Source organism: Pectinophora gossypiella, chromosome 6 (genome assembly GCF_024362695.1).
Source record: "Pectinophora gossypiella chromosome 6, ilPecGoss1.1, whole genome shotgun sequence".
Lineage (NCBI taxonomy): Eukaryota > Metazoa > Arthropoda > Insecta > Lepidoptera > Gelechiidae > Pectinophora > Pectinophora gossypiella.
The window spans coordinates 16,166,635-16,192,708 of record NC_065409.1 but is presented as its reverse complement, the minus strand read 5'-3'; the positions used below and the strand labels follow the sequence as shown (position 1 = coordinate 16,192,708).

Here is a 26,074-nt window from a genome sequence, read left to right as displayed (position 1 = left end):
CCGTGATCTTTGCCTATCTGAATGGGAAATGGGCGTAATCTGATGTATGTACAGGTATGCCCCACCTTGATATGCTCCACCCTGGTACGCCCCACCCTGCTGTCTTCCACCTTGGTAATATCCTCCGGAGCTTCCACCTGTCTGTGCGGTGTTGTATCGTCCGCCTGATGATTGACTGGTGTGATATTGGTTGGAGCTTTGGGCGAATTCTGAAAATTGAAAAAGTATTTTTATTTTTTATTATTATAGTGATGATGATTATTATAATTTTCTGTTGATTTTCGAATTTGTTTGGATATTCATGTTTGGAACATAAATGATTATCATATGCTGAAGACGCGGTGAAGGAAAATATAGTGACCTAACACCTAACAGCCGCACGCAGTGCGAATTATATGAAGGGCCTCGACCAATAGCCGTACGATATTTATCTGCATAGATGGCATACGCTGCGTCTATTGGTCGAAGACCTCGCGGCGCGCGCGGCGCTGGTAAAAAATAAACCAATTAATTAAGTTTTCACTTACGTTCTCTGCTGTATCCGCCACCACCTCCGGAGATCTGGGCCCCACTGTACATTTCACTACTCTTCATGGCTGGAAGAATATATTGTAATCATAAATAAATACGACAATATACAGTACAGTAAATACAAATAGATTACAGGCAATAGACAAATGGTTCAGCTTCTTTCTAGTAGAAGTCTTTTCCAACATACAGTACAATCCACGGCGTAGAAGTTGGGGGCTGCGAGGAGCGGAATGTAAACATGACTACCAGAGACGCAACCTGCGCGGCCGACCGCCGTTTCTGTTCAACTTATTTGCCGCGGATTATACCTAGTTCCATCGTGTGACATTTGTTTTGGTGGCTAGTGGGTGAGCCATAACAGAGTTCCTGTCAAGAGCATCATCAAACGATACAAATAAACTATTATAGACGTAAACTACAAATACCTTCAATCTCCTTGGTAAGCAGGTTGGCATAGGGGATCTGGACTACCAGGTTCTCAGGGTTGATGTTCCTGGCGATGTCGCACTTGACGTTACCAGCCCACTGTGGCTCTACCAGCATGTACATTAGGTTTTCTCCTGCAAAGATAGTGTATACATATAGGAATGGAATTAAACACTATGACAAAATGTAGCAAAAAATGCCGAAAGTGCTAGTAGTTGGTAAAAAGCGAGCACTCATGGTGTTAACCTACTGTTCTTTCTTTACTTTGATCATATTTGTGAAAGGTACTTTATTACAACAAAACCGGGTGAGAGCCCTCATCGCTCCTATCTGTCCAGCCAAGTAGTTAATGCCATCCGAGGCAACAAAAAGTATCTCACCAGTAAGGGTCTGATACGGCCACATGATGTAAATCTCCGCTTCCTCCACATCGTAAGGACCTTCGTTCTTGATGTTGTACTTGTGGGTCACTTGAGGTCCCAGTTTAGTGTCATCCCGGATGTTGGCGCCCTCGTATAGTGACGCGTTGTAGTGTAGCTCAGGTGGATCTGACGTGCTGGAGTTTAAATATTTTGGGTGTTAGAACAGATGTAATTCATGATAGTAACTACTTAGTTTTGCAGTCCAGAGTAGTTTATGTTCCAGCCAAGTAATGTTCCGGCCGGTCATTCCGGGAAAATCTACAATAAGTCATGTCAAACAAAAACTGAAGTGGAAATAGCGTCAAGTCACTAGACGCTAACATTTTGGTGTTCATTGCGTCAGGACTATAAAGCTACAAAATATTTCTGATCAAGCTACACACGTACTCCGCAATGGACATGCCACTTGTAATAACAAATTATTTATGTAACCTTTTTCTAGTCTACAGGTTACATCTTGAACACATCCAGAATATCTCCTATAGCTTCCAGAAGGAGTTCGCATTGTGACAGTTTTCCTCATAACTATCTTTGAAACTTGTCTAGCCTGAAGCGTCCTACTCCTGGACAAAGGCCTCCCCCAATTTCTTCCAGAATTCTCTCTCCAGTCCTTCCTCCAGTCAAACTTGCAGGACAGCTTCTGAGTCGCATCATCTCCGCCAAAGTCTGACACGTTATATAAAGAGCATAACTCACCCAATAACGGACAGTTCAGCCTTGATAACGACTCCAATAGTCATATGCATGGTGTTGTCGTACTGCGTGCCACGTTCAGGGTTGGTAGAGTTGCTCTCCATGTCGAAGGTCAGAGCCTTGACGCGGGCGTCCACCTCCAGGATGACGCGGAAGTGTACCTGGAATCAGGAGGTTAGGGATTACTCGGGGAAAGTACATCACATTGTGGTGGACGTCAATTGGGATATAATTCTGAGCTTACACATAATTGGGGTAGTCAGGAGTACATCCATCGCAAGATTAACTAAGTGCCCACACCTCACCGAACTTTCTGTTAGACCAACCGTGTTAGTGAACTGCCAACTGTGTTAGTGAAAACTGCACTGCACTCATTGGTGCAAGTTCGTTCGGTACTGAGGTTCGAAACGGTCTCCCCGTTTGAGAAGGAAACCGGTAAACCGCAGGTCAATAGAATTGACATAAAATTATAACCTAGCATCACATCCCGCGTCAAGCGCAGTACTGAAAGTTGCTTTTAGATAATATCAAAATTTGAAAAGATCATTTTTTATGGTATTGTATGTTGGATTCTTGGTTGATACGAGTATTTGAAATCAAACGAAACCCTTTATTGCGCATTTTTGAGCTTGAAAGCATGTTTGTATCATAGATAATTTATATCGCGTGGTTTCCAGGATTTGTACCCGGTTAATGGCTATAAACTCGTCTCATATTAGATGGGACTTAAAAATAGCTGGCGAGGTGTGGGTGGTGCACACACATATACACATCTCTGCCTGCTTATACTATGCTATGCTATGATGTGGTGATGCCATGTTATGTTATTACTAGTTTTTGGTATCATTACCTTCTGCCCTCTCTCCATCGGGTTGCCAAGATCACATTTCAGAGTATGATTTCCAGCCTTGTTCCTTATCGAGCAGTATATCGGCGTGGTGTCAGCAGTATCCTTGTCCAGACGCTCCATCTTGGCGTAGACCACTCCTGAGGGGATCTGGAGGTAGTAAGCAGCTTCGAAGGCATCTTCTCCAGCGTTTTCCACTTTAACGTCAAGATGGACGTTCTCGCCGGAGCCAAGTACGTAGTTGATTGTGGGCCTGTGGAATAAAATATTATTAAACTATTTGACATTCATCGATCGTTTCATACACGTACGCCGGTTCAGAGTGGATCTAAACCTTTTTAATGTCATTGTCAATTTGGTCAATAGTCGTCCTTCTAAGTATATAAATTTGCATTAAGTAAAGTATCTTCATTCTAACACGATTAAAAAGCTACTTAGGTGCCGAGATAGAATAGGTATTGTAACTTGCTAAGTTCTCTCAAACTCACGTAGTAACAGCCATCCTCAAATCGGGGATGCAGACGTTGTCAGGGCCACAGTTTTTCTGGATGTTGAGGGAGTCAGTGTGCTCGATGCTTTGCGTCTGGTCCAGGACTGGAGGCACGATGTGGCCACCGGACGGCTGGTTGATTAGGTCGTACGTCATCTTCACTTCAATTGGGGTTAGTTTGTCGCGGATCTCCTCCTGAAATGGCAATGGGGGTTCATGGCTTTCATGTATTGTGATGGTACACGTAACTGGAAAAGTGCAAGACATACGATTCACGACAATGCCTGGTTTGATTTGTTAGCAGAGAAAACAGCCAGGCGACACAAAAGTGGCACAGGACCTGAGTACAACTGCAGAACTCTCGCATTGACTTATGTTGAGTAGTCATGAAAAAAGTGCCTAGACACTGTGTATAAATCATAATCTGGAAAAGATGTATGAGGCCTGATGATGTACATGGAAAAAAAAAACAACTTTAACGACTACACTTTAAGCGGCTCAGACCTTAACTGTCATAGTAAGTATTGTTTGTATGAGTGCTCTCTAGGACTGCACCAGTATCGTACGTATCCAGCGATAAAAAAAGGTACCAATCACCGCCATTTTATCAACAAGAACAAACAAAAGGCACTACTTATTTCTAAAAGTCTTTTCCAGTAGTTAGGTCATTAAATCAGTAGTTTTTCTTGTGTTTAAGTACTGTGTAATTATTAAGGTAAGGCGGAAAGTCTATACGGATAATATACCGTATAAAATTGTAACTAGACAAAGTCCGATCGAGTCGAAGAAGTACTGAAAATTTGGCATAAATTGGCGCCCAGCATGGGACAACTTACATCCAAATAAACCGTGATATCTCTGCATTCCTGTCTACCCTGCGTGAGCAGAATATGAGTCGTATAGTTGGTCTCGCGGCTCTCCAGAAGGAACAGTCTCTTCGTGGTCTTTTGCCTCGAGTCCAGGTCCAGAGTTACAATAAAGTCTGAAAACATTTATAATACCGAAGTTTGATATGATGTTAATTGATATGGTGGACGGTGCGTTGGTGGTTTTCTTATTTCAGATTTACCGTTTCTGACATTTACTACTTGGCCGGACAAATGGGGACAACAAAATTGCAGATTTGTCTTTGTGAGTTCAATCAATCAAGTAGGCAGTCAATCTCGTCGATCTGAGTCTTGACTTCCGAAACGAGGAACGGAAGTAGATTCCTCATTTTGGATAGTAAAGGAATTGAAAAATGAGAAACATGGTCCTACTTGAATTTGTCTAAAAACAATTATACATTTTTGACGATTACAAGTTATCGTGTAAAAGTTTTCGTCAGTGTGTTTCACCCGTGATTTTAATGTGGTATCCTTCTTTTGTTTTTAAATGAAATGGGTTTGCTCTTGACACCATTCTGCCTCTTAGAGAGGTTAAAAAGTCGTTTTGAGACAATTATATGGCAACACCAATGTGCTTCTACGTTTGTGATCACAATCTAACATCAATCTACAGAGTGGTATTATTTACAATTAGAATTTCATTATTAATTTCTTTCGCTTTTATAATGCTTTTTTTTAGTGTTAAAAATCCTGTCTTGACCAACAACGCAGTAAAGACTAAAGGTACTTTGAAATTAATAATGAAATGTATAATTTTGTGGTTGTAATGTGGGTTACCAATGGGTTGCTACCTCAACCACTCACCGAAGTAGCAGATATATCCCTCCGCTTGGAAAAAAGAATACATTACATGGAAAAACAGCCAATTTTATAACTATTTTTAGCCTACAATAGCTTGTTGAATACTTTTTTTTTGACGTTGACGTGACTTATTGTAGATTTGCCGCAGATGGCATTAACTACTTGGCCGAACAAATGGGGAGCACTGAAGGCTCTCACCCGGTAACTTACTTTTGTCACACCCCAGATACTCCATACAGAAATCTCATTCTTACCGCGGAACGCATAAGTGTGAGCGAGACAAAGTGCGTGCGCTCTCCAGCCTTACTCCTTAGCGGCTTACGGCTATTTAAGCCTGAAGTCCAGGGGGTGAGGTCGGCGCCCGCGACGAATTGGCGCGGGGCGGAGTTACCTTTCTATACGTTATTGCAACGAAGAGAGATCTTCTTTTAAGATTATATTCTCTATACGAGTACAGAGTTTCTTAGTATCTTAAGTACATTAACAGCAATGATATCTCTAAAATTACATTGTGTCCAAACACTGAAACAGGTGCTTCTTTACCTATTACATATCTTTGTAAAAGTAAAAAATCAAAAGCACTTTCAACAAGTTTATCCAAAAAAAGTCATAGAAAACAGAGGTACACATTTCTCTTAGAAGACCTTCTGTTCAAAAAGGATCCTATCCTAAAGTTATCCTTGATTTACAAATAAATGATTCTAACATTGTCTTTCAAATAAAGAATTGTATCAAACTCACTGATCTGCTGGTCGACGTTGACGCCGTTGTAGGTGAGACAGAACATGACCTGCGCGCACGCAACTCGAGTACCGTTCGACAGCGGACAACGCTTATCTGTCATCGAGATCAACTTCGACTCGCCCATGAAGCGAACTTCCGCCATCACTTTTACTACTGGTCGAGCTCTGAAAATGGATTACCATAAATTTACTTAAAAATGGTGTAAACTAAGCAGAAAAAAATAAACAGTTACGGTTACAATATAATTATCACGTGATTAGCGGTGAAGGAATCCTCCCAAGAGATTGTTTCGGTGGTATGTGACCTAACCTGTATTGGGCTGACTTTTCCTTCGCGGGTTGGAAGGTCAGGCAGACAGTTGCTTCTATAAAAAACCTAGGGTAGAATAACGCTAGTGAGATGAGGACTCTAGTTTTTTATTCTTGATCGATCAGAATTATTCCAGAATTTTTACCTAGGTAAGTAAGTAAGTTTATTTTTAGGACAAGGAAAACTGTAAATCACGTATTAATAAAATACGAGGACTTACTTCAGGAACACTACTGAGTCAGACTTGTAGGCGCCAACAGCAAGATCGGTGTAGTTATTGTTGTCAAGGTCTACTCCACCAGAGAGAGAGAAGCCGAAGGTTGAGAGGCTAGGAGAGATCTCCTCAGCAGTGATGGCTTGAGAATACTTCTCCCGTATGCCCTGCTCGCTGCCATGGTAGATGAAGACTACTCCACGACCGTGCTCGCCACCGTAGGGGGCGCCTACCGCTATGTCTGAAATGTTGCGTTGAACTTCGTTGAAATAAAAGTAAAAGAAGGGTAACAAGATTAAATTAAGACTGCTCTGTGACATCGTAATGTTATTTATGCACTTGTAACTCATTATCTTCAAGCTCACGACTATACAGGGTGTTAGTGACATCGTAACGAATACTAATATCAAGTAGAATTTTCTATCGCAAAAGTATAGCATAGAAAATAATTTAAAAAAAAACATGAATTTTGCGACGGAAAATTCCACATGATATCAACTTAGAGTCTGAATCATCCCTCAAAGTTTTTGTTACGATGTCACTAACACCCTGTATTTCTTCAGTCAGAGGTGCATGGATAGGAAGATGAACTAAGTACCCACGCGTCACCTACCACGTTTATTTAAATAAAAGCTCGGTTTGAAGATGAACAAGAACATCAAGAGCCCGAATTATATAGATATTACGTTTAAAGTATATTCATTTAAGGACGATGATAATTGTGATTATTAAGTTGATAATCCACTTCTTTTAGAGCATAATAAAAATTCTAAATTAAGATTAATCTAAGTACTTGTCTACTTTTCTTACCTAATAGGCTATTTGACAACCTAGTCTACTGAGATACTCTTTACGAAACGTCAAAACTAAAGTAGCTTTGGAGTTTGTATGGAAATACTGTCCTGTGACGTCGTACGCATTGTTACTTAATTTATACATAAAATTCGAAAATAAGTCGAAATGTAAAATGACATTGATTTTTGATCAAGGTGGACTGGCTTGTATATCTAGATATAATTTTATAATTTATCTTTGACACAGTCAAATACCCAATTTAGTTTCCTTCTTTGACTCTTCAAATGATTGTGCAAGGATTTAAATGTCCATGGATAGAAGGTAAAACAAAAACAATATCTTACCTCCGAAACCGTCGTAGTTGATATCGCCCAGCGAAGTAATAGCCAATCCGAACCTCCCCCGAGATACTTCACCGGTTCTAGCATGATTCTTGGTAAATAGCTGAAAACAAAAACATTCAACTTTCAATATTATTGCATCCTTCAAAATTAAGCATTTTTCAACATACTTCATAATCACTAAGTCTTAAATAATTAAAACACATAATGCCGGGTTCTTACCGAGGATATCAAGATTATCAAGGGTATGAGACTACCGATATTTCAACACTGTTGCAAGTGCCGACAGTTGTAAAGGGACGACAGATATGTTTGCCCTAAGAAAATTACGGTTCTACCTACTCCACTCCAATTTCACCAGTCATCCCTGATAATAACGCGGTAAGAACCCGGTATTATGTGTTTTAATTATGATAATAACCGTGTACACCTCAAACAATCTCAGTTTTAAATACTTAACCTGCTAAGGCCGTTTCCAGACACAATATCTAAAAAATGCGGTTCGGACTTCAAAAGAACATTTGGTCTTAAGATTCTAATTTTGTCAGTAAGTCTCTTCAATTTACAAATGTTCCACTGATTGCAACACAAACCCATCCACTGTATTGTTTCCTGCCGAGAGTGAGGTAGATATTACCGCTGCTATATCAGACGGACTGTAGTCTCGATCGAAAGTGTCTTGCACTGCATAAATCGTCTTCAGTAAACGTATGAGACCTAATGATGATGACCACAAGAACTCTTACCGCATTCTTATCCTTGCCCTGATAGATGACATAGATCCTGCCATGTTCGTAACCATCACTCTTGGGCCTGGTGAACATAGGGGCGCCGACAATGAGATCGTCAGTGCCATCACCATCAATGTCACCAGATGCCAAGCAGTAGCCGAAGTATGCTCCAATCTGGGAGCCACTGATGTTCTTAATGTTCTGAAGCTCCCAGGTGTAGAGAACCACCTAGAATAGGAATTGCAAAAGTTGAATTAAGTTGGTACAATAAATAAATTGTATTTTGTTGACACAGTTTTTTTCTAGATTGGAAAGGTTTCACATTAAAAAAGTTCGGTCAAATATCCCTCGTTCAGTATATGACAGACTCTTAATTAGACAATTTGTAGATTTTCTGTAGGTCGTAGACCGTTTAAAACGAGCTCGTAATCTCTTAGATCTGACCTAAATTCTAACCAAAACTTCTCCATTGATCAAGCTGAGTAAAGTGGTGAAGAGAAATTTGTGACCGACTGCTGCATATTATTCTGTCATCTAAACTAAATATAATTAAACAATTTACCAATCCCCTCAGTTCAGCGCCTCTAGGTACTCCAACAGCAACGCCCTGGATGCCATTGCCGGCGAAATCACCGACAGTAATAGAGTATCCCATGTATGAGTCATCGTAATGTGAATTGGCTTCAGGAGTCGACAGGATCTTCGGCTTAGAGCCTTGAGTATATTCGTACAGCTGACCTATAATGATTGATAGTTTCAAACAATTGAAGATAACAAGGGTGAAATGCGTTTGGACGATGTCTCAAAATTTTATGAGTTTTGTAAAGCTTTAGATCAAAATCACGCGGCAAAACGTGTTTTAGTTAGAACAGCAGATGAGTGATTGTGAAACGTAAAAAGCTTCTTTTGAACATCGTTTTTCAATTGCTATGTTTCAATGCTATGATTAGACTACTTGATGTGGATTTTGTTACGACAGGTAATCATGGTAAGTTTTCTGCGATGGTTTTATTTCCATGATTATAAGTTTACAAGACATACAAGCCATAGAACATAAAACACACTGATTTTGCAAATGGCGCCATAGTTACGTACGAATCAAGCTTGGCGGATAGAATTTTTGACAACTGTCAACTTGATATATTATGACGCCACAAGTTTTAACAGTAGATTTTATTATCTATGAGTTACACGCCTTGTTAGAAAAGGACATCGTCCAAACGAAAACATCATTGATAAGGACAACACAAAATGATGAAATGGAGTCATTTTAGATCGAACACAAACTGATGATGAGCTGTAAGCAGCATGACGCAGCCCAACATTTAAAATGTGTTTCGAATGATGAAAATTGAAGAAATTCACAAGCAATATAATTTAAAATTTTGATTATTTAAAAATATGCATTATTTATAATAAAATTGTATTTAATGTTTTAGATGTTTATTTTATTAAAGATATCACACCTGAAAAGCTCAAAGATTCAGGATATTTTCTAGTATGTTAAATATCACCAAATCCTTGTTATAGAGCGTCCAAAGAAAGCCGATGAGTAGGTAAAAAATCTTCTTTAGTATTTTTGAAGCATGTTCTTTTTGGTTATTTTGTTTAAAGCGTTATTTGAGACCTGTATTCCCATCTATTTTATTCTGGGGTATAATTAAGGGATTGACCATTCCTATGTACAAAACATTCGTGTACAACATCTATTACTTTAAATAATTTACAGTATCTATTTAAGTATCTATATTTTTTAAAGGAAAATTGTTTTTGAAAAACTACGTTTTCTATACAAATCATTAGCACAGTTAAAGTATGGTGAAGTATGATGGACATCTATGTTATCGTGCATGTTTGTCTGATTCCAGTCGTTCATTCATGTAACTATAATTATGGTTCTCTAAAGGATCTAATAGAAAGGAATTTGATGAAACCCTCGGGCTAGGGTAAACTACTGACATTTTAAGGAAAGCTAATGGTATAACGATTCTACGTTTATCAATAATTACTTTATGCTGTTTTCCTTCATCTGTGGTATTGTCAGTTGCATTGAAATTACTATCCTAATCTCAACAGCTTTTGTGATTGACTTTAATTTCAACAAATTGGTAGGTAAAGGGTAGTTTCCAACTAGTCAAATCAGTTCTTTTATATTAAACGTCAAAACACGAGATTACAATTTGTATGAACAAGCAACCTGTGACGTCATAGAAAAACGTGACAAAATGTCGCACTTATTATTAGATTTTATTTCTTTAATAAAATTCATAAATAGAAAAAAAAGTTCATTGTCACCTTTAGATTTGTCGTTATTTAGAATTTCGTAATTTATCTTTAACGTAGGATTCTACCCAATTGTCGTAATCAGCGAATGATAACTGCAGGTTTGGAAATATTGAAGTTAAGCAATAAAGCCCATACAATAAAGACCATAAGGTTCAAGGCTTCATTGGTATCTCTTGAAGATCAATCATGCTATGCTAAAAAGCATCCTACGCTTTCTTCTTATTTGTCTTTATAATCGGTACCCTCTTAATTATTGATAAAAGTAGTATCGTTAAAACAGTTTAAAGTCCAATTTCATTTAGCTTGTTTGAGTGAAAATTCCACACACCAAAAAACACTTCGATCATTCTCTAAATTATCCAAGCCAAGTAAAAAATTGTCACAATTCTAAATCTAAATGTTATTAATTTTGTTATTGCCAAACTGGCATGTAAGTAGGGAGTTTTATAGTACTATTAAATCAACAATCAGATTCTTTTTTTAAGTTGTTCATACACTGCCACGGTTAATCACGGTTCCTATCTTGGTTGCCGGAAAATGTAAGAAAAATAAAGTAAGTAAGTAATATTATTATTGTCAAATAATAAGGCTGGCGATTCAGAGAGGCAATGCTGCCAGCCTGTTAGGCATCTTGCCTCGATGTGACGCATTGGAGGAGGTGTTTTATTTATATGTGTTTGTTATTTGTCCAATAAATATAAAGTTATTTTATTAAAGAAAAATAAACACATACTTAGATCAATTTTAGCCTCACCAGCAAGCGATTTTTCCATTACACCTGTTGCTAACGGGATTGCTAAACTTCAGCTTATGTCATTCTTTGGATCAAAAATTATCACCATTTAAGATCTCAAAATTAACGTGCTAGGATCATTCGTTGCGTCTTGCTTCTCACAGAGCATCCTCTCTTTTTCTATCTATGGCGCTTCCTATTAGTGACTTAGATGCCAGTAACTGGTTTGCCGCATATAGCATTTACTATTTGGCCAGACAAATGGGGAGCGCTGAGAGCTGTCACCCCATTACAAAGGTTAAGACAGGCCTGATGGTGCCCAGTTGTGCGCAAACCTCGGCTCAGGGCGTCGTCTGACGGGATAATATTTGAAAGAGCGCTGAATGTGGGAAATCTTCGACCAAAGCGCCGGGGTCAAAATTAGTGGCCAAGATATTCCTTAAAATTTGCCAATGCAAGACTTCTTTGACACCGTAGCAGTGCACACGATACCTAAGTTAGATGTCAGTAAATTAGGAATGTTACACTCAAACAGCAGGAATGAGATTAAAACCAAACTGTGGATGAATCTAGGCATTACTGTAGAATTAGGCGCTTAAGCCTCTCGCTATGTTATTCTGTTAGGGGCATTACGATCAATCTGTCCCTTCATTTGACTTCATTACCTTCATCGTCCTTTATTTTCGGCATAAAGAAGAGGAATCGTTCGCTAGGGTTTATCGAAAACGTTTGCCCTGTGGATTTTTAATACACAATTAAATACACAGCAGTGAGACATCAACGATACAACCACTAGACCCCTAATAGCAAACAGGGTAAGCACACATGACTAGTAGATCAGGGGGGTTAAAAAGGCCACATTGAATCAATTCGTCTAAACAGCAATATTGCTATTTGACATTTGTTGACATTGTGCACTTACTTTTGCGCACATGTCCAATTGCAATGTTGCTTTTTTACATAAATTGCTTGAATGTGGGCTTTTTAAGATTCCGTCCGACAATTGGTCGACCAATCGCGGACCACTGCCGTGTTTTCGACATGTTTAGGATATTGAGTGGGCTAACCACAGAGTTCTTGTTATAGAGAGATGCCGCGGTAGCATAGCGGGTGGGACTGTAATATGCACAAAACGACAATACTATACGAGGCAACGATCGTATTATAAAACTTTCCACATCATTGAATGCTTCTTTAGTATCGCGCAACCACTACTAGCGTTTGTGTTACTACGCAAAGAACTGCGGGTAAATCGATGTAGCCGTCCAGCCAGAAATGACTTGGTACGGTCGCTTCACACACCGACGTGAGTCAACAGACGACATGCGGACTCATGTAATTTAGTGCTGAGGGTAAATCTCTCTTGTTTCTATAATCTGTGCCAATCCAAACGCAGTTAGGAAAGCTGGGGGGAGTAAGGAAAGCGGACTTTCCTCCCCCCTTACCTCAGCTCGTTGACAGAATGATTCCTTTGCGAAAAATCGAATATTAGGCGTCTATGTGGTTGTATCATTGATGCAGTGAGGTAGGTAAAGATGGCCGCCGCCCACAAAATCGTGACCTCACTCGGTGATTTTGTGAGGAGCGGTCTGAGAAGGGGTGATGTTTACCTTGCCAGTAGAAGCTACCCGGCGCGCCCATGAACAACCTCTGGCCATCCTGCAATGAAAACAATCCTTAGTTATTATAATGAAAAGAAAACACAGCAGAAATGTTCATCAAATTCAAATGAAGGCTATCATAAGCTGGCTTCCGTGATCTAGCGGTAATAGCGTTGGGCTCACGATCTGGAGGTCCAGGTTCAATGTGGACATTGTCGAAATCACTATGCGAGACTGTCCATTGTTTTCCTAGGACATGACAGGCTGAATCACCTGGTTGAAAAAGTACGATGACACCGTGCTCCGGAAAGCATGTTAAGCTGTTGATCCTGAGCTACTAGCCCAAACAACTCCAACCCGCACTGGAGCAGCGTGGTGGAGTATGCTCCGTACCCCCTCAGGTTGATTGAGGGGAGGCCTGTGCCCAGAAGTGCAGAAATACAATACAAAACCCTTTATTACACTTAAAACATATATTTAAAATACATTATTATAATTAGATAGGTAGTACAACAGGCGGCCTTATTACTAAGGTAGCAATATCTTCCAGGCAACCTTTAAGTATAGGAAATGATTGTAATAAAAACGTAGCGGTATAGACAGTGCAAAATTAAAAGTTGAAAAATATAAGTATACCTGTTAAAACTATTGCTATTTATTCATATCATTATAATAAGCTATCATGGAACTATTAAGTAAAAGGCCATCAGGTATAAAATGTAACGTAAATTGCTGCACTGAATTGATATCTATTGTTGTTTCAGGGTTGATGAAGACGATTATTGGTCTCACAACTGTCTCCGAGAACAAGACTAGGCTAACCTGAGCTATAACGGATCTAATTTATCACGAAAAACTACTTAGGTACTCCACCACCACCGTGGGTGGATGAGGTTGGTACTCCACCTCACAACCCACACGATAGATGAGACTTAGGTACTACGAGACACTTACATTAACACTTTTCTTCAATTGTTTTAAGTTTACGCGGTTATTATCATAATTAAAGCACATAATAACGGGTTCTTACCGCGTTTACCCAGTAGTAGGTGTTGTAAAAAAGCTTGAAACGGCCTAATATGGTGAAAAAACGTGGAGGACACAGTGAGTGCGGTTTGTCGTAGTGAGTTTGGTGCGAGTTCAGATGGTTCCGAACATTCCGATATCAAAAACATAAACAAGCGGCAAAGAAAGAGGGTAGACAGATATGTCTGCCCGTAGAAAATTATGGATCTACCTACTCCACTCCAATCTCATCAGTCATCCCGTGATCATGGCACTTGCAACAGTGTCGAAATATCGGGAGTCTCATATCCCCATTTAAACGCGGTTAGAACCCGTTATTATGTACTTTTCTTCAAATTGGCTGCTCAGAGCACACTTGTATTCTACACATACTTGGACTTCTAACACGTTCGCGAAAGCATCCCAATTTGTCTCTTGTCTCTTCTATAAATTAGAGGACGATCATACACGTTACCGCCATATAATAAATAAACGATCACATACGTCATCACGGTAACGGCGTGACACGTCATCGTGTATACACGTTGGGCCCAGTTCTTTAAAGTTGAACTCAATACTATAGAACGACATCATATTCAAATTCAAATTCAAATTCAAAAATATCTTTCTTCAGTAGGTAACATAGTTACACTTTGAATCGTCAATTTTTACATAACGAACGTCTCATCCGCCTAAAACTACTGCAGCTTCTCACAACCTGTATAGCCGGGGAAAAGAAGCTGGAAGAAAAACCATAACTTTCATAATACGCCAGTATTCGACGTATATAAACGTTGTGTCACGAAACATCGTTGACCTATACTCTACGTAACAACGTCAACGTGGAATGACGTTGCGCATGTAATTGAACTATATAACTATATATTAATGTGTGAGTGACTTGTAATCAAAGTGTTAAAAAATTACATCCAGTGACAGTAAAGGTCTGAGATTTTGATACGTATGTTCATATTCATTTATGAACATGTTGTGACGCTATGACTTAGCTCATATTTTTACTATGAAAATTTAACGTTCTTGAACGTTCTGTGTTAACATTTTATTTCGACGTCTATACACGTTGGTTACGTGAACGTGTTAAGTCCCTATTACACACCATAAAACAACCACAGGACATCGGGCAGAGTGGATAAGTCCCGCTATATTTTTTTATAACCCACTTATGGTAATGCAAGGGAATCCTGCTCTAATTGGCTGCCACAGATAAAGAATATTGCTCCGAGTGTTATGGCCCCATTCTTTTTGTAAGTATCCTGTTATGTCACTTTCTTTAAAAGTTAGGGGTAGTGATGTGCCGTTTGGGAACATTCCCGTCAGTAAAAAGGCGCGAAAGTTGTGTAAAAAGAGCGTTGTTATACCCTTGAGCCTTTAGGAAGATAGAAACAAAGTACAGTCATGGTCATGAGCAATATAATGTACCCACTTTAGGACTCTGTCGCACTAACATATTTGACATTTAGTGAGACTTACAGTTCAATTTGTTAAAAAAGTTAATGTGACATGGTACCACAGTGTATACATATTAATGCTCGTGACCGTACAAGAAAGAAAAAAAAATAAGATGTTTGTAAGAGTTTTTTTGCAACAGAAAAAATCCCAGTTTGGGAATTTTCTCGGAAATGGCACACCACTGGCTACTAGGAGTCTAATAAGACGATTGTCTAAGGCTTATTCAAATTGACGAAAGGCTTTAAGTTTTAATACAGGGTATTAGTGATTTCTTAAAATCTTACATACATAAGTACACCGTTCTCGTTGGAATAGACGGAGACCACGGAATTCCACTAAAAATTCTGAATCTCTCTTACATACATACATAAACTCACGCCTATCTATCTCTGGGTAAGCAGAGACTATGGACACACTTCTCTTGTTTCCTCCACATTCATCAATCGTTTCAAACACGCACGCCGGTTCAGAGTAGATTGTACTGAACCTTTTCTATGGACATCTCCAATTTGGTCAATGTACGTCCTTCTAGGTCTTCGTCTGCCAACCCTAACACCAACCTTCGATTTATATACTGCTTCCGTATCTTTCTTAAATCTTCTGATTTCTTTATTTAGTATAATTCTCAATGAGCCCGAGGCAAACGTATTTTTACTTTTTCAATGATAACTTTGCAGATGTCTTCAGTTGCTAAGTTGGTAGACATGTCAAAGTCAAAACTGTATTTTTTTATTTGTAAAAAAAAACCCTCAAATCCCATTGAATCGGCGGCCACTGTTTAAAAATTTGTAAGCGTAGACCCGAGGACAGGCAGAATATCTAACTTACCGTGATCAAACCACGAGTGAAAGCGATTTAACTTATTTATACTTATTATGACGATCTGGAGGTCCGTGTTCGATACCCGATGGAGACATTGTCGAAATCACTTTGTGAGACGGTCCTTTGTTTGGTAAGGACTTTTCAGGCTTGAATCACCTGATTGTCCGAAAAAGTAAGATGACTCCGTGCTACGGAGGGCACGTTAAGCCGTTGGTCCCGGCTATTAGCCGTAAAAACACATCCACCAACCCGCATTGGAGCAGCGTGGTAAAGTATGCTCCATACCCCCTCCGGTTGATTGAGGGGAGGCCTGTGCCCAGCAGTGGGACGTATATAGGCTGTTTATGTTATGTTATACTTTTTATGAATATGGAGGAAGCAAGAAAAGTATGTCATGAACAAAGCTAATGAAATCCCAGCCTCTGCTTCTTGCTTGATTTACTTATTTAAAATATATATATTTTTATGTCTTTTTATCCTCGGGTTTGGTGACAGATTTGATACATTTTTTAGAAAACAATATTTCTATTTGACATTTGTTTGCATTGCGCATTCAATTTTATATGCGCAAATGTCTAATTGAAATTTTGCTTTTTTAAAGATGAATTGCTTCGATGTGGCTTTTTACCGACATAAAATATATTTTTCAGATCTTTGATAATTATTAATTACGTCGAATAAAAATAGTTTTGATAATTAGTCGCAAATCCGCGTCAGCCTATAACCTGTACATCAAACAGACAAAAAACAGACATCTCAACAGTTCACTCGTGTGAACGCGAACGATAAGACTGAATGGCTCGAAACCCAGACACAAAAACTTAAAAAAAAAACACTTAAAAAATCTGTTAACATGTGTATCGGGATGCCTTTATCTTTATCTGCGATTGATGTTCATAAGGTCAGGTTGATAATTTTATGCTGCATTGAGTTGATTTTGATAATCTTAATTTTTTTGAAGGAGACACGGTTCTCGCAGACTCGCAGGATAATATAATTCGTGTTATGAAAGTATGTTACGGTATATTTTTCAATTCTTTTTTTTTCTCAAAGTTGGATTTTATTTTCTACTTATATAAATAATATCACTAACATATTATAGGGGGCTCGACCATTATAGACGGCGATACGGGTCACCACCTATGACGTTGGTCTAACAGAAAGCTCGGTGAGATGTGGGTACTCAATTCATCTTGCGATGGATGTAACTCTATCTACCCCAATTGGGATATAGTCATGACCTTGTGTTATAAATAACATTCACAGCCTATCTACTACTTTAAACTTATCATATAATAAATAAATCCCATATAAAAGTAAATATAAATGGTGCGCCGGCGCCGACACGCAGCCGCTAGCCGCCGCCATATACAGCGCGACATGCACCGCGCATGCGCCGCGCTGGTGTCACGGCTGCGACAGCACCACCGATTTGGTTATGGGCATTTTGTATGGGGAAGATATTTTATATATACTTTCCTATTTATGCATTTATTTATTAGGCATTCGCTGTGAATTTATAAGGTGCTTGATAAGGTCGAAACGTTTAAAGGGATTTTGCGCTGGTGTTTTTATAACTTTAGACTAACCTGGGTGTAACTACTATCGGCGTCCTAACGGCGACGTAATATACGATCCCGACGACCCGATTACTCTAGCTACTTCAAAACCCCGATACCGGGCCCGACGGCGTGTTCGACGATTTCCCTCATTCAGCGCTTATCGCTATCGACCCACTAGGGTCGATTAATTCTTCAGACGACGCCGTGAGCCGAGGTTCGCGCCCAACTGGGCACCCTCAGGCCTGTTGTCTTAATTTTGTGCCGAATGAGAGCCCTCAGCGCTCCCCATTTGTCCGACCAAGTAGTTAATGCCATCTGCGGCAAATCTACAGTAAGTCACGTCAAAAAAAAGGTTGTAACTATGTTATAAAAATATTTTTGTATTTGAGTTAGTTTCATTGTCTGATTTGGATCGGATTCGGATCGCATGTACTGCAAAAATAGACGTAGACTTTACTCCTTACGCGGACTATACTTATTTTAAATCTTTAGTGTAATAAAAAGACGTTAAGAATTTACTAAAACCATGAACTTGTCATAAATCCTTTACTACGCTGCTCATATCCTTTTCCGGGTTAACTTACAAGTATTCACATATTTCCCCTTTTGTCTTCCGTTGGCACTTCCAGCACAAGTTTAAGACCAGACTTTGTTCTAAAACGGCCATAAAATGTGTTGTAAAATACGCAAACTGCTCCACTGTAAGGAAAACATAAAGCATGCGGAGCGTTGAATATTCAATTAAATTTGCCGATGATGGTGTGATTCTGACAAACACTTCTTAAACTATTTTTAAGTAAATAGGTAGTGCTTGAGGTGCTCGGTGGCGCAGCGGTCAACGCGCTCGGTCTGCGATTGTTGAAGTTAAGCAACTTTCGCAAAGGCCGGTCATAGGATGGGTACAAAAAAAAAGTTTTCATCTCGAACTACTCCGTGCGTCGGAAGGCACGTTAAGCCGTTGGTCCCGGCTGCATTAGCAGTCGTTAATAACCACCAATCCGCACTGGGCCCGCGTGGTGGTTTAAGGCCCGATCTCCCTGTCTATCCATAGGGAAGGCCCGTGCCCCAGCAGTGGGGACGTTAATGGGCTGATGATGATGATGAGGTAGTGCTGATTTAGCCAGCAAAAAACTTAATTTTAATTTAGTTTGAGCGTTTTACTTTTAATTCTGTCATTTACTTAAGATAATTGCAAGAAAGAGATAGTGCTAGTTTTGGAACTGGTAAACTTAGAGTCAGCACCACTAGCTGATCTTTGAAAGTAGCTGCAAACAAAGTGACCCATTTCTGTCTTCATTTCCACATCCCGTAATAAGTACAATTTCATCTTAAGATGCTATTCAGCATTATATTAAACAGTTCTTCGGTCACGAGTACTAATATGTATACACTTTGAAACCATGTCACTTTAACTTTTTTGACAAATTAAATCGTAAGTCTTATTAAATGTCAAATATGATAGTGCGACAGGGTTCTAAAATGGGTACATGATATTTCTCATGACTGTACATACGAGGCGTAAGATTGCAGACACCAATTTCAGTTTTCATGTCATTCAAAGTTTTTTTTTTTTTTTTTGAGTAGGCACCTAGTCGGTATTTTCTATTTTCATTTAATTAATTAATTTTATAGGCCGACGAAATCCTCTATATGTTTTTGTGGGATAAGAAAATGACTGGTCGGGATTACTTAAAATCAATTTAAGTAATGAGGGTTTGTCAGAATCCGCGCCGGATATTATTACAAGCTTGTAAAATTCGGTACAAAGTCGCTTGCGCTTGTAAAGTTTTACGATTCGCGGGTAGTTGAAAGAGCACGGGTTCAGGTGTGAAAGTTATTATCTAGGTGTACATTGTTACGATGCTAATTACTTGTAATAACAGAAGTGTGAAGCTATAAATGTTATGTTTATTATTATTCGGTTCCGTGGATTTGCATTTGAACTGCTGCTTAGATTATCATTATGAAAACGCTAAAAGATGACAAATTAAAACCTCTACTTTAACTTGATCGACGGCCTATTCGATAAACAATTTATAGACCAAGTTTTAGTAGATTATATTTACCTATTTAGATGTTTATTTGCTTCGATTCCTGACACACTTCTCTTGCTTCCTCCACATTCATCAATCGTTTCATACAAGCACGCCGGATCAGAATAGATCGTTTTAAACCTTTTCTACGGACATCTCCAATACATCATTAAGTCCGTACTTCTCGTGACCGTTCACGAGTCACGAGCATTAATATGTATACACTTTGGTACCATGTCACATTAACTTTTTTGACAAATTGAACTGTTAGTCTCACTAAATGTCAAATATGTTAGTGCGACGACAGAGTCCTAAAGTGGGTACATTATATTGCTTATGACTGTGCATCTTTCTTAACAAGTTGAAAACCAAACCCAAGCCCAGTTAAGAAAGCCCATTTCTCGAAGACAAATCAATTTATTCCAGACTTCAAATACATTATCAACTGTAAAGGATTCCGGACAAATCCGTGAGCATGTCCGATATAGCGTACTGCGCATGCGCGTCCGCCATTGTCTGCAAATGGCCACGGCGCGTTCCGCAACCGATCGCAAGCGCATGTTAGCCACATGTAATGACAAGGAATTGAAGGAATTTTGTTTTGCATCGAAAGAAACTTGGATAGGGAATGTTAGAGTGGAGAGAACTCTACAAGGTAGAGTTTATTTCTAAAGACGAAAATGTTGTACTTAATGCAGGGGTTCCCAATCTTTTTCAATCTGCAGCGCAGTTACAAGTTTAGTATTTTGTAACGGCGCCCTATCCTAGCTAAGTTGTTAGGTTAGGTTACTTCGAGGGAGATAGGAAAACGCGCGCGAAGATGGTACGTACCTACCGTCGTCGCTTTGTGACACAACGCTATATTATTTACCGATGCGAGCGCTCAAATAGGTACCCGCGAATTTTATTTGTGGTTTCGGATAATGATAGAACTCACGACTCTTTACTTTCTACGGCGCACCAGCAGGACGCATCTGAACCCCCTGGTCCCAGGCCTGTCCTGGCTTTATTTACTTACTTTACTAAGATATATGTGGGAATGGAAAGGTATGATGCAGGAAAAGGAACGTTCGGAGCGAGAAAGTATGAGAGAGAGAGAGAGAGAGAGACGGAAATAGGAAGCGGAAGTTGTATTACTTTTTTGTTTTATATAGAATAGATAAGATGGCGAATTGTGAAGATGCGTAGCGTGGGTCTGATCAAAAATAAAACACGTATTAAATAGAAGAGTGTTTAATTTAAGAAGACGAAGTCCCTTCCTACATATTATATGTATATAGTTCTAGATGAGCCATGTCAGGGGTCTTTGGTGGTTCAATAAAACTTTGATACGAAGTTTAAGGTCGGTCGTTGACCTCATAACCAACACGAGAGAAGGAGAAACCATATTTTTAGTTACCTACCCATCTCTATACCTTCGCACTGACCTGCAGTTTGAATTCCGAACTCCTCGCAATGCACCAGCCTATTAGGATGCATCGCGATGTCTCAATGAATACCAATGTACTTATTGTGAGGAGCTCGGTGGCGCAGCGTTAAACGCGCTCGGTCTGCGATTGTTAAAGTTAAGCAACTTTCGCAAAGGCCGGTCATAGGATGGGTGACCACAAAAAAAAAAGTTTTCATCTCGAGCTCCTCCGTGCTTCGGAAGGCACGTTAAGCTATTGGTCGCGGCTGTATTAGCAGTCGTTAATAACCATCAATCCGCAATGGGCCGGCGTGGTGGTTTAAGGCCCGATCTCCCTATCCATCCATAGGGAAGGCCCATGCCCCAGCAGTGGGGACGTTAATGGGCTGATGATGATGATGATGTACTTATTACTCCCGGTTTACACCTAGACAAGGTGTTAGGATGTTTTTCTTGCAGCTACTTTTCCACTGCTATACAGGTTGTGAGAAGCTCTAATATTTTAGGCAGATGAGACGTCCGACAAAAATATACAGGGTGTTAGTGACATCATAACGAATACTGAGGCGAGACATCAACTCAGAATCACGATCTTAATCATCCCATTCAGTTATCGTTACGATGTTACTAACACCCTGTATAGTGTGTGTAGTGTGTGAAATGGCAGAGGCAAATATAAAATAATTGTTGCTTAATATTTAGATCAGATTATGTATAGAATGATGTTGCTACCTATATTGCTTCTCCTTATTTTGATCAGAATAATAATGGGTTCTTCTACTTCTATGGTGTGGATTGTGAGGTGGATTACCAACCACTTCAACCCTGGTGTCAGAGTTATAACTGAGCGGCCATAGGCCCCTGACATGACTCATGTAACGACTACGTACTTACATCAGTAAGTAGTAACCGGGACCAACGGCTTAACGTGCCTTCCGAAGCACGGATCATCGTACTTTTTGGACAATCAGGTGATCGGCCTGTAATGTCCTAACCAAACTAGGGTTCACAAAGTGATTTTTGTGATTTGTCCCCACCGGGGTTTGAACCCGGGACCTCCGGATCGTGAGCACAACGCCCAACCACTGGACCACAGAGGCCGTTCGGCTGGGTTGAAGATATTTTGTGCTTGGGTGTAATAACAAGACCCATCATCTATATCCAAAAACAAAGATGAAAGTTGCTTACGAGTGTGTCTGTTATCCTTGAAATTAGAAGGTTATACGAAGGAAAATCTTTACATCGCCATCTATAATGTTTTTTGTTAGCGCGTCAGGGATGTTCGCTGAGGCAAGGGTCGACTGCTTCTACACCACAATGCGTAAACGATGCACATCACTGACTCGTAGGATCCGCGCCAGCCCCAACAGTATCCTGAGCATAATTGTAAGTAGGACTGTCCGTACATGACTCATTGCTCCATGAGTCACTTTTACAGGAGCAGTAAATAAATGTCTTATTTTTATTTATTTTTATTTCAATTTTATTGTGTATGTGTGTGTATTGTGTATTTATGTAATACTAATATTAGTAAGAAATCATTGTTACTAACAACCTGGGTCCAAGTGACCCGTAATAAAAATTATTTTATTTATTTATTTTGAGAAACGTAACCTGTTAAATCCCTCATTAAAAAAAGAATACCTGGCTACCTGGTTTAATACAGTTTTTTCTCAAACAATACAATAAATAAGTTTAAAGTAGCCATTTGTTAGAAAAATATAAAAAGACGGAGATCTAAAGCGTGTTACAAGATGATATCAGTTTCGGCGAAGAGAGATAGTTCTGCAGTAGAAATATAAATCTGTTGTCTGTAAACTGCGGTCATTACGTGCCGGTTTTATTAAGCAGCCTCTGTGGTCCAGTGGTTGAGCGTTGGACTCATCCGGAGGCCCCGGGTTCGAATCCCGGCGGGGACAAAAATCACTTTGTGATCCCTAGTTTGGTTAGGACATTACAGGCTGATCACCTGATTGTCCGAAAGTAAGATGGTCCCGGTTACTACTTACTGTTGTAAGTATGTAGTCGTTACATGAGCCATGTCCGGGGTCCAGTAATAACCCTGATACCAGGGTTGATGAAGCTGGTATTCCACCTCACAACCCACGCGATAAGAAGATTAAGCAGCTTGTATCGGATGAGGTATCTTTTACTAAAAATTAATGATTTTTCTTTGCTATATACTGTGACTAAAGTCGACTGATGATAGACCAAGGATATGAAGGTCACAATATAACAGCCTCGGTGGTCTGGTTCAGCGTTGGGCTCACGACAAGGAATAAGGAATAATACTACGTATAGAACGGCAACTCTCCGCCCCCCACCAGCGTCTGAGCTTGGTTTACCTCACCCCCTCCAACAGAGTTTAGACATACAATAAGGAATACTCACGATCCCGAGGACCCGGGTTGCGTTTTTTTTATTAAATTATTTTCAATTATACTTTTGCGACGGAAAATTCCACTTAATATCAACTCAGAATCAAGAGCTGAGTCATCACCCTCAGTATTCGTTACGGTGTCACTAACACCCATCCTTGCTAACTTACGTACTTGTAAGGGGCGTAAGTGACATCATCCTAACGAATACTAAGGGGGATAATTCAGCTCATTATTCTGTGCTAATATCAAGTGGAACTTTCCATCGCAAAAGAATAAAATTTAAAATAATTTACTTTTATGTACTGTGCGGTGTCACTAACACCTACGTATATTTGGATACTAATGTGCTACTACGTAGCTTTGCGTGTGATGAATTTAAATGTAGTTTAATATTAGAAAAAAGGTGTTCTGAGAAATACGAAATACGAAAAAGGCTTCTTATTTTTTGTAAAACTTTTGGACTTGTGGGTAAAATGATGTTAATGTATTATTTAAAATTGACATTTTAAAACTCGTAACGAATAATTTAAAGTTTATTCAAAGTGAGCAGAATTTTATCCTCAATAAACAATAATAAATAACAAATATTCGACAACGAAAAATAAATCGTTGCATTGCCATAAAACGGGCTCATACATTTAAAACGTTTTAAAAGCGACAAAACCCGATTGTCTGCCAAATATAGAGTCATAATAAAACTGCAGTAAAACAATCCGCGACTATTTTCAAAATAGGAACGGTCCGCCATCTTGCGTCGTTTTTTTGCGCGCGCACAATAAAAGTTGTTAATAATTCATAAGCGCACGGATGTGGTGGCGGCGTGCGCCGCGCGGGTTGCAAGCCGCGCATGCGCCATGCGGCTCACGTGCGCGCGATGCGATCACGATGATAATTCCGCATGGCAAAAATAATGCAATTCCCACGATCGTAAAATCACGATGTTACATGAATCCCTAGGATAGGATTTTTGTGGGCATCAAATGACTACTAACACTGAAGGTGACGTACTCAAAAAGTGACCTAATCAGAAAATGACCTACAAAGAAAGTGACCTAGGTCGGCAAAAGGAACAAATCCCATTGTTATCATAAGGCCTCTTTGGTCCAGTGGTGAGCCTACTCATGACGAATCTATTGGATTAAATTTTATCTTATAACAAGGCTGTATGTGAATCTGCCTTTCCTTCTTCATTAATGTCGTTTAGAAAGTAAAAAAGGAACTGTATTATTTTTTTCGTTTTTTTTTTCATTAAAACGTATATTATTTCCACAGAAATCTTGTTTAGGTATTACTTATAATAGCCATTAGAGTGTAACAAAAAAATATTTTATGAGAGTGTCCTGGTTTGGTTAGGACATTGCAAATTGAAATCACGCTAGCCGCGGAAGCCAGAAGAAAAAAAAACTTAAATCACCTGATTGATCGAAAAATAAGATGATTCCATTCTTCAGTGGGCACGTTAATAGGGTTTAAAAGTGCTATACTGTTACTAAGTATAGATAGTAGGTAAGTACTATTAAAAAGCTATTAAACCAGGATGTTGCAGAATAAGTACGGTATCTTTAAATAAATACCGTATTTGGTAAACCTGTGAAATTCTGTAAGTCATCATGATTCGTCCTTTTTATTGAGCGTACAAGTACTTAATTCTTAATTTCAATTAGGAACTCGCATAAAATTCGCCATTGGTGGTCTGACCAAACTAAAAAATGCAAGGAATGAAATCGGTAGTGATTCTCACGAGCTGCCAAATTGGTTCCCAAATTACGACCGTATTTTACATTTCGCAGCCAATTTTGTATTCAATTAGTACCTTAACCATGTGCCTTAAGTATGTATTTACGTATAGGTACAGTTGTCACGAAAAGCATTTAGGTAAGTACGCTATAAAAAAAAAAAAATTGGCTGATCACCCGAAAGTAAGATGCTTCGGAAGGCGTTAAGCCGTTGCTCCTAGTACTACTTACTGATGTAAGTAGGTAGTCGTTACATGAGCCATGTCAGGGGCCTTTGACGGTTGGTAATCCACCTCACAACCCGGTGTGGGTTGAGAAGAAGTGTTAGAAGAAGATACATCTTTGGTTACTGTTTCAAAAGCAGATGATCTGTGCTAATACATAATAATTCAAAAATATAATGTAAGGGCAGAGGCATTTGTAAAAATAATTGTTGCTTGATATTTCGATCAGATATAATTCATACTCATTTATTTGCAATAAAAATGATATTACAGTTTGCAGATGGTCAGCATTTAACATTTGGTCTACGTTGGTATATGGGTAGTATGTGTAAAATAATGTTGCCACCTAAATTGTTTCTCTTTATTTTGATCAGAATAATAATGAGTGGGAGATGTGTTGTGCCTGGGTTGTAACAAGGGTCATCATTTACACCCAGAAACAAAGATAAAAAAGAGAGTGGAATTCTCTGCCGTCTTCTGTATTTCCGAATGCATATAACCCTTGTGCTTTCAAGGCCAGAGCGGACAGGCACCTTCTGACAAGCTCGCTCCACCTTAGGCTTCGTCAATGCCTTCGGGCAA

The 26,074-nt window shown here is 39.3% G+C and overlaps 1 protein-coding gene across 2 annotated transcripts in view; it reads right to left on the bottom strand.

Moving 5' to 3' along the window:
* LOC126367742 (integrin alpha pat-2) overlaps positions 1-26,074 on the bottom strand; it is a 165,452-nt gene that overhangs the window by 6,224 nt on the left and 133,154 nt on the right. For both annotated transcript variants that reach the window (XM_050011445.1, XM_050011446.1), the window contains 15 exons: positions 12,861-12,909; positions 11,916-11,984; positions 8,794-8,969; positions 8,247-8,459; positions 7,504-7,603; positions 6,371-6,605; positions 5,839-6,005; positions 4,246-4,391; positions 3,408-3,604; positions 2,923-3,172; positions 2,076-2,233; positions 1,338-1,513; positions 957-1,091; positions 528-596; positions 66-209 (listed from right to left, as the gene is read on the bottom strand). In XM_050011445.1, the coding sequence (XP_049867402.1) occupies positions 66-209; positions 528-596; positions 957-1,091; positions 1,338-1,513; positions 2,076-2,233; positions 2,923-3,172; positions 3,408-3,604; positions 4,246-4,391; positions 5,839-6,005; positions 6,371-6,605; positions 7,504-7,603; positions 8,247-8,459; positions 8,794-8,969; positions 11,916-11,984; positions 12,861-12,909 (2,284 nt within the window). The remainder of the gene's footprint in view (positions 1-65; positions 210-527; positions 597-956; positions 1,092-1,337; positions 1,514-2,075; positions 2,234-2,922; positions 3,173-3,407; positions 3,605-4,245; positions 4,392-5,838; positions 6,006-6,370; positions 6,606-7,503; positions 7,604-8,246; positions 8,460-8,793; positions 8,970-11,915; positions 11,985-12,860; positions 12,910-26,074) is intronic.